The 9,590-nt window shown below is 49.1% G+C and overlaps 1 protein-coding gene across 1 annotated transcript in view; it reads right to left on the bottom strand.

Annotated features, from left to right (window-relative positions):
• The window catches only part of LOC308165625 (USP6 N-terminal-like protein), a gene marked incomplete at both ends in the record, with an annotated part of 17,723 nt that extends 8,363 nt beyond the window's left edge, over positions 1–9,360 (bottom strand). The window contains 5 exons of the mRNA XM_080539774.1: positions 3,750–3,857; positions 4,005–4,085; positions 5,636–5,675; positions 5,796–5,881; positions 9,295–9,360. Coding sequence (XP_080395900.1) covers positions 3,750–3,857; positions 4,005–4,085; positions 5,636–5,675; positions 5,796–5,881; positions 9,295–9,360 — 381 coding nt within the window. The remainder of the gene's footprint in view (positions 1–3,749; positions 3,858–4,004; positions 4,086–5,635; positions 5,676–5,795; positions 5,882–9,294) is intronic.
• Between the last annotated feature and the right edge of the window lie 230 nt (positions 9,361–9,590).

Raw genomic sequence — 9,590 nt, 5'->3', positions numbered from 1 at the left:
TATCAGTCCACCCAGGTGGAGTGAAGTAGACAACACTGTGCGTAGAGCAAGGGCCGCGTCAGCTCCAGGTCCCAACGGAGTTCCATACAGGCTCTACAAAAACGCACCAGATGTCCTGAGATTCCTCTGGAAGCTGATGAAAGTTGTGTGGCAAAAGAAGGCGATACCAACGTCCTGGCGGAGAGCCGGAGGGATCCTTATCCCCAAGGAAAAGGACTCAACAGAAATCGGACAGTTCCGGCAGATCAGCCTTCTAAATGTCGAGGGAAAAATCTTCTTCAGCGTGGTCGCTCATAGGCTGGCAGGATACCTGCAAAGAAACAAACTGATTGACACGTCAATCCAGAAAGCAGGCATCTCAGGCTTCTCAGGGTGTGTCGAACATGCTAGTGTCATCTGGCATCAGATCCAGGTCGCCAAGAAGGAGGGAACGGATCTCCACGTGGTGTTCCTGGATCTCGCGAATGCCTTTGGCTCAGTCCCTCACAACCTCCTGTGGACAGCCTTCGACTACTTCAGGATCCCACCAGCTCTCACAACCCTTGTCAAGGCCTACTTCCAGGACGTCCAGCTCTGCGTGACCACAGCAGAGTACACCACAGCATGGCAACATCTGGAAGTGGGAATCATGGCCGGCTGCACCATCTCCCCGCTGGCCTTCACCATGGCCATGGAGGTCATTATTCGGGCCTCTCGATGGGTGGTTGGCGGACAGCGAATAAGACCTGGGCTGAGGCTGCCGCCGATCAGAGCCTACATGGATGACCTCACAACACTCACCACGACCAAGGCTTGCACAGTACGGCTACTAAGAAAGCTCCAGGAAAACATTGAGTTGGCTCGCATGAAGATCAAGCCGAGCAAGTCCAGAAGCATCTCCATTGTCAAGGGGAAGCTGTCAGACCACCGCTTCCACATTGGCAAAGAACCCATTCCAACGGTCTCCGAGAAGCCTGTGAAGAGCCTAGGTCGTTGGTATGATGCCTCCCTCAAAGATAAAGAGCAAGTAGAGCAGCTCAGGAAGGAGGTAGCCAGCGGCCTGGAGAACATCGACAGAACCCTGCTTCCTGGCAAGCTGAAGCTCTGGTGCATGCAGTATGGACTACTTCCACGTCTCCTGTGGCCACTAACCCTCTATGAAGTTCCTCTCTCAAAGGTGGAAAAGCTGGAGAGACTGGTCAACTCATATGCAAGGAAGTGGCTTGGCCTTCCCAGGTGCCTCAGCAGCATTGGGCTCTACGGCAAAGGGATGTTACACCTGCCCATTTCCAGTCTGACAGAGGAGTACAAGTGTGCCAAAGTCAGACTGGAGATGATGCTTCTGGATTCGAATGATCCATTTGTAGCCCAAGCTGCCCCCATCCTGGCCACTGGGAGGAAGTGGACCCCATTGGCTGCAACTGAGCAGGCAAAGGCAGCACTCAGACACAGGGACATTGTGGGCCGAGTGCAGGAGGGGAGGAGTGGTCTTGGCCTCGGGATTAGTACACCGGCCTGGAGCAAGGCCAATCCATCTCAGAGACGCAAGCTGGTGGTCCAGGAGGTACGTCGGGAAGAGGAAGCAGGAAGGCGCGCACAAGCTGTGGCGCAGGCAAAGCAAGGGCAGTGGATGGCATGGGAAGGAGTGGAAAAGAGGAAGATCTCCTGGAAAGATCTGTGGGAGATGGAGGCATTCAGAGCGAGCTTCACCATCAGGGCTGCCTACGATGTCCTGCCTTCTCCTGCAAACCTAAGCCAGTGGTATGGCGAAGACCCCACGTGCCCTCTATGTCAAAGTCCAGCAACACTGAAGCACATCTTAGTGGGATGCAAGACCAGCCTCACCCAAGGCCGTTACACCTGGCGGCACGACCAGGTGCTAAGGTGTCTTGCAGCAGTGCTGGAAAGTCAACGGACAAGTGTGAACGCCCTTCCTCCCCCATCATCCCGGTGGCAGCCAGCACCATTTGTTCGGGAGGGCGAGGGTCAAGCCAGCCTCACCACCATAAGACCAGACACTGGGCAGCTGGGCAGAGCACGGGACTGGACGCTGCTGGCAGACTTGGACAAGAAACTCTGCTTCCCGGCTGAGATCGCAGCCACCAACCTGCGACCAGACCTTGTGCTGTGGTCAGCCTCGCTCAAGCTCGTTTACATCATCGAGCTCACTGTGCCCTGGGAGGGTGCAGTGGAGGAGGCCTACGAGCGGAAGAGGCTGAGGTACACTGAACTCGCAGCAGATGCCCAACAACAAGGCTGGACAGCGAAGGTACGCCCAGTGGAAGTAGGCTGCAGAGGGTTCGTAGCCACCTCAACATCCAGGCTACTCAGGGAGATGGGAGTGCGAGGGAAGACCCACCGGCAGGCAATCAAGGACCTCTCCAGGGCTGCTGAAAAGGGGAGCCAGTGGCTGTGGATGAAGAGAAAGGACTCGACCCGGGCGTTCAAATGAGCTGATCGCATCTAGGGAGTGAACCTGGGACGCTGGGATTCACTGCTGAACCCTCTGGAGGTGTCGTGGGCTTATCAGCGAAACATTCATGAAGGAGGGCGCCCACTTGACAACCCAAAGGATGCCATCGCTCATTTGAACACCACAGAGTCTCATCGGTGCCTTAAGTATGTATGTATCGAGGGATATCAACATCTAGTCCTACATAACAGATCATAAACAATACAAAATAAATACATTAAAAATGCTTTCATATATGAATTGACAAGAAAAAACCAACTGTCTATTCACAAAACTATAGTTGCTGTGTGATATACAGTGGGGGAAATAAGTATTGAACACATCAACATTTTGTCCAGTAAATGTATTTCCAATGAGCCTATTCAAGTGAAATTACCAGACTTGTGGTATTAACTCAAACAATCCAGACAAAAAAACTAAACATTAAAGCCCATATGTAAAGTCCATATATAGTTATGTGTAATAAAGTGGAATGAAACAGGAAAAAAGTATTGAACACACTAAGGCTGGGTTGCACCAACCTGGTTTACATTTTAAACCGGTTTAAATCAAGGCTTATCTACTAATCCTGTTGCACCAAACTTTAATCCTATCTTAAACCTGGTTTAAGCCTAGATTTACTAAGCCTGGATTAACTCTAAACCAGGATTAGTTTAAACCAGGTTGGTGCAACCCAGCCTAAGATTTCAAAAAAATTCCCCCACTGTATGTGTGCTGTGTGTTTATATGGGTTTCATCCTCGGCTGTTTTCATCTCACCCACATAATCCTCTCCATATCTGGAGAAGCACTAGACAGTTAAAGTTATCCTGCCTTGCTAATCCTGCTGAAACTCTCTCTCTGACGTTACTGTGCTGTCTGTGTGTTAAAACCTCCTGAGTGACTTCAGTATCTGGATGCCATCTGGCCCATACTGTAGTGTCATCAACCAGCTCCAACACCCTCGGGGCCACTTCAGCTAATGCACTGGAAGCAGAGGAGGAGGAGGAGGAGGAGGAGGCGGAGACATGGGGGAGGGGGACGGGCTCCTTGTAATGGGATGGAACGGAATCCATCGGAACACGGAACACGGAACACATCCATCACGCGTGTTTGACGCCATTCCTCATTCCGTTCCATGAGCCTGTCCTCCCCATGTCTCCCTTCCCAGCATGCAGCCTGTCCTGGTGTAGTGGATGCGAACCTCAGCTCAGCTCTACCTCACCCCTCCCTCACCCCTACCTCACCCCTTCCTCACCCCAACCTCACCCCTCCCTCACCCATACCTCACCCATACCTCGCCCCTCCCTCACCCATACCTCGTATTTCCCCTGGTTCTCGGTCTTCAGCTTCTCCACGTCCAGCAGCAGGGCCCAGGCCTGCCCCCTCAGCTGCTGGGGGATCCCCTTGTACACCCTCTTCACCATCTGGACAGGGGGAGGGGGGAGGGGGGAGGGGGGACACAATGTAAACAAAGAAGAGGGGTAGGGGTTGCATGTGAGTGACTAGAGTGTTTTGTTTTTTTAACAGTGTTTGTTTGTGTGTGTGTGTGTGTGTGTGTGTGTGTTTCTCACCCTGTCACTGTTCCTATACTTGTCCCATTTCTTCACCATCTTCAGCCATTTCTGCACCCTCTCTATCTCCAGATGTTTCAACTGTGAATGTTGGGCAGAGTTGAGACATTGTGTACACACAATGGCAAATAATGTGTATTAATACCATTGTTAATAGGTAACTGTAAACACTAAAATCTGTAAATGCTAAATTCTGTGTTGTGTGTGTTTCCTCAAAGAAAACATCATCCCCCTTCAAGGTAAAAGAATCAACGAACTTAAGAATAATAATTTACCATTCAGCAGACGCTTTTAATCCAAAGTGAGTTACAAATCAACTGACTTGTCTTCATTACCCAACGTACTGCTCCCACTGGGCTGGCAGATATACAGTTACTAGTGACATTTGACATCGGGGAGAATTTCAAAGCTGCTCGCGGTGAAATGTGTGTTTAATCAGATGAATCATAAACACATGACTTAGTGTGAGGGGCGTGTGGGGAAGAGAAGCCTCATGCCTGGCGTGCCTGCTGATAGGCTGCGCTGGAGGAGACATGTAGGGAATGTAGCGCTGGTTCCACACACACACACACACACACAGGCATGCACACACACACACACCGACACACACAGGCATGAACACACACACTGACACAGCCACACACACACAGGCATGAACACATACCCACACACACACACAGGCATGAACACACACACACACACACACACACACACACACACACACACTACAGCTTCTGGAACGTTGGAAGATTACACCCTACCCACTACCAACCATGTAAGAGGTCAGACTTAAAGGTCGTGTCCTCAACCCACTGCTCCCAACAAGTCTGACCAGCAGCAGCCAGTCTCTAACAGACTAATGCTGAGGTTAGGTTAGTACGTTCCTTGGCCTATGGAGGATAGCACACTGAACAAAAATATGAACGCAACACTTTTGTTTTTGCTCCAATTTTCCCTCATAACTTGTGACATCTCTGGCATTGTGCTGTGTGATTAAAAATGCACATTTTAGAATGTCCTTTTATTGTTTATTGTATGCATCTGTGCAATAATCATGCTGTGTAATCAGCATCTGGATATGCCACACCTGTCAGGTGGATGGATTATCTCGGCAAAGGAGAAGTGCTCACTAACACAGATTTAAACAGATTTGTGAGCACAATTTGAGAGAAAACGGCCTTTTGTGTACATAGAAAAAGTCTTGGGTCTTTGATTTCAACTGGTGAAAAAATTGGAGCAAAAACAAAAAGTGTTGTATTTATATTTTTGTAACACACACACACACACACACAGGCATGAACTCAAACGCACACCCACACACACACACACAGGCATGAACACACACACACACCCACACACAGGCATGAACACACACACTCACACTCACACTCACACACAGGCATGAACTCAAACGCACACCCACACACACAGGCATGAACACACACACACACACACACACACACACACACAGGCATGAACACACACACACCCACACACACACACAGGCATGAACACACACACACACACACACACACACACACACACAGGCATGAACACACACACACACACACACACACACAGGCATGAACACACACACACACACACACACACACACACACACACACTCTTACCTTCTCTTCATGGGCACTCGGGTCGGGCAGCTCCTCCTCACTGAGAACAGGGAGTGACAGGCAGAGTCAGAGGCAGGTCATGTGACTGTATACACACACAACCATGTTAGCATGTTAGCATGCTAGCATTAACAGGCTAGCTGTAGCCCCATGGACTTACTGCAGGAAGCCGAAGCGGTCGGTGACTCTGTAGATGCTGTAGTCTGCATCCTCCCAGGGGTCGATCTCCACCCCCTCCTGCCTGCCCTGGAGACACACACACACACACACACACACACACACACAGCGGTCAGGAACACACACATGAAGGTACGCACGCAAACACATGCACGCAGGCACACACACACGCATGCACACGCACACACACGCATGCACCTAGGAACACACACACACACACACACACTCACCCACACACACACACTCACGCACACATACACACCCACACGCACACATGCACACAGACACACGTGTGCGCGCACACACACACACACACTTCAAGTGCTTTAACATTAAATTCAACCAACACTGTTGAGCAGTGTTAGAACTTTTCAACGATAAACAACACACAATTTCACTTTAATCTTCAGCAGAAACACAACAAGGTTAGACGGGTTGGTTGTTCCTGTTGCTGAATGAATAAAGGAATTACAGGAAACACAAGCAGAGGCATCAATAAGCATCAACACCTGCATAAGGTTTTTGTTTAAAACATGTTTTTTTAAACATTCTAAGGATTAGAGATGAATGATTTTAAGTCCAGGCCAGGTCCAGTCCGTGAACTTTGGTGTCCCTAAGCAAGACTTTGATTGTGACCTTGTGTTCGGGGGTGGGGGGTGGGTGGGGGGGTCGGGGTGGTAGCTCAGTTTTGGTTTGACAGGTATTTTGTCGACGGTTGGGGGGGGGTGTGTCAGGGTGCTAGCTCAGTTTTTCATTGACGGGTGTTTCGTCAATGTGGCTAGCAGAGTTTTTGATTGGCGGGTGGTAGCTTAGCGCTGAATTGACAGCAAAAGTGCGGCCCTCCCCTCTAGTGGTTGTGGCCCTAAACGACCGCGTAGATTGCTAACGCCAGCGGCCGGCCCTGGTCCAAGCCACGACCCAAGAGTAAACGCGTCAGCCTGCTGTATAATGGAAAAATCCCATCTCAATGTTGACCCAACAGAAAGTCACATCACAATGTGGACACAACACAACAGAGAGAGGGGACGGTCGCCATGACGACATAGGGGCGGCTGTGGCGCAGGAGGTAGAGCCGGCGTCTAATGATCGCAAGGTCGGCAGATCGGTGGTTCGAACCCCGGCTGACCACGTGCCGAGGTGTCCTTGGGCAAGACACTGAACCCCCAAATTTCTCCCAATGAGCGGGCCGGCGCCTTGCGTGGTAGCTTGCCGCCACTGGTGTGTGAATGTGTGTGTGAATGGGTGAATGAGAGGCCGTTGTAAAGCGCTTTGCAATAAGGCGCTATATAAGTCAGTCCATTTACTATTTACATGAAAACATGGTTCAGAGACAACAGAGATATAGTAACACTGTTCAATTCTCTATGGCTGAGGAGGCCAGGGGGAGGCTGGCGGAGGTAGAAATCAGAGGACGGGGCTCATTGTAATGTATGGAATGGAATGAGGAATGGTATCAAACACGTCACACATTGTGTTTGATGATACCTGTCCTCCTCATTCCATTCCATGCTTTACCGCCAGCCTGTCCTCCGATTTCTACCTCCGCCAGCCTCACCGATTGAGACAGCTCTCTCTAAAGACTAACAGACTACCAAGATGTGGCTGACTATCAGATAACAGGCTGTGGGGGGGGGGGGGGGGGGGCAAGTGCGAGGAATGCTTTCTTTAACAGCAGTGTTTTGACGCTGCCCTCGGTGACCCCAGATGTCTATCTATTTATCAGATTATTCTGGTTCTAGCACATCTGACACATCCTCACAGGAGCAACCCTGTAGGGCACATGAATGGTGTCATGTCTGCGAAAGTGAGAAGTGAGCTAAAAATAGGAGGGGAGCGGAAGTCGTTTAGGGAAAGAGGAGAGGGAGAGAGAAAGAGAGGAATGGAGAGGGAGAGAGGCGAGAGAGGAGAGAGAGGAGAGGGAGGAGAGGGAGGAGAGGGAGAGGAGAGAGAGGAGAGGGAGGAGAGGGAGAGAGGAGAGAGAGGAGAGGGAGAGAGGCGAGAGAGGCGAGGGAGAGAGGCGAGAGAGAGAGGAGAGATAGTGAGAGGAGAGGGAGAGAGGAGAGAGAGAAAGGAGAGATAGAGAGAGAGAGAAAGAGGAGAGATATAATTAAACAGCGAGGTGAATGTGTGGAAAGCGGTTGGCAGCCCGCCACAGAACCTGCTGAGGATGGTGCCTCTCCAATCTGTAACACACTGTAATGGTGAAGAGTAAAAACCCATGGCTGAATTGCTTCTCTGTGTGTGTGTGTGCGTGTGTGTGTGTGTGTGTGTGTGTGTGTGTGTGTGCCCATGTGTGTGTGCCCGTGTGTGTGTGTGTGTGTGTGTGTGTGTGTGCGTGTGCGTGTGTGGTTCAGGAGACAACAGAGACCTTCATAGAGAGTAACCAGTGGAACCTTTTTTTAAAGACGCGTCAGATTTCCGTAACCCGTTGTCACAGCTGTTGCTATGGCCAGACAAGGCACCCATACACCCCCTCCTTTCACTGACGCTAGAGTGAGAGCTAAATTTAATCGCTGTCTCCCGCTCGCTCTCTCTCTCTCTCTCTCTCTCTCCCTTCTTTTTTACAGGAATGTTTCAGCTAATCTGCTGGAAACTTCTGTGCAAACTACTGAACTCAAAAACGAGTCGTTTCTTGTTACAGAATAACTGTATTTGTATGGCTTTTCTATCTTCTTAAAAACAAATTTTATTTATTTTTATTTTTTACAGTGTGTGGTAACTATGGTACCGAGGTCACGACCTGGAGGAAGGTTCAAAGGTCACCAGTTGTTAGCAATTAGCAGTGTCATTGTATTTGCCTGGCAAAACAAACCATTAGCATGGATCAGCATGCTATTAGGCTTAAGTTCAGCTATGCATATGCAGACACACACTGATTCACTTCACATGCGCACACACACACACACACACACACACACACACACACACACACCACATTATTAACATTGTGTTTCTCCTTGTTGTCCTTCTTAGAACGTTTGGTGTTGGGTGTTTTAATGACCCGTTCAAACAAGTGTGAACTCTTCCTCCTGTGAAGGCAGATGAACAACACAGATACAGATATCACTGTCACAACACAACTATGACACCATGAAACACCTGCACAACGTCAAACCATAACTATGACATCATAATACACCTGCACAATGTCAAACCATAACTATGACATCATGAAACACCTGCACAATGTCAATTCATACCTATGACATCATGATACACCTGCACAATGTCAAACCGTAACGATAACATCATGAAACATAACTATCACAAGTGGAGGGAATGAGACACTGCTCTGATTGGTTGATGTCTGTGAACATTCCATCCTTGTCCTTCTCCATTCATACAGTAATTTGTTTGGAGACGTTCACTTGCGTTATTTTTGTCGTCTGTAAACAAGAAATTACATAACGTTTGCCACGAACATGGTTATTTTAGCGCCTCAGAAACAGCCCTGGGGTGGGGGCTTCTCGAACGTCACTCACCGTATCATATTTCAAGATGATATCAGCGCGTTCTTCTGCTATCAGTGTCTCGATATCCTTCTTCATGTCAATATCTGAAAACAGACAAAATAATACATTAACAAAAATGTATTTATAAATGTATACTATTTAAGTATTTTGTTTATAAACAATCTCTTGTTTTAGCAACAAGTCTTGTTTTAGCAACAGTATCACAATCAGTCAATCACTACTGTAGGGAACAGATTGTTGTGAGGGAAAGGCATTGGCTTTCAAAACAAAACTGAGAGCGGACATGGCTCGCATACTGTCACAGC

Source organism: Nansenia antarctica (assembly GCF_963989245.1).
Source record: "Nansenia antarctica genome assembly, chromosome: 9".
Taxonomy (NCBI): Eukaryota; Metazoa; Chordata; class Actinopteri; order Argentiniformes; family Microstomatidae; genus Nansenia; species Nansenia antarctica.
Note: the sequence above shows the minus strand (reverse complement) of the source record. Positions and strands in the feature narration are given on the sequence as shown.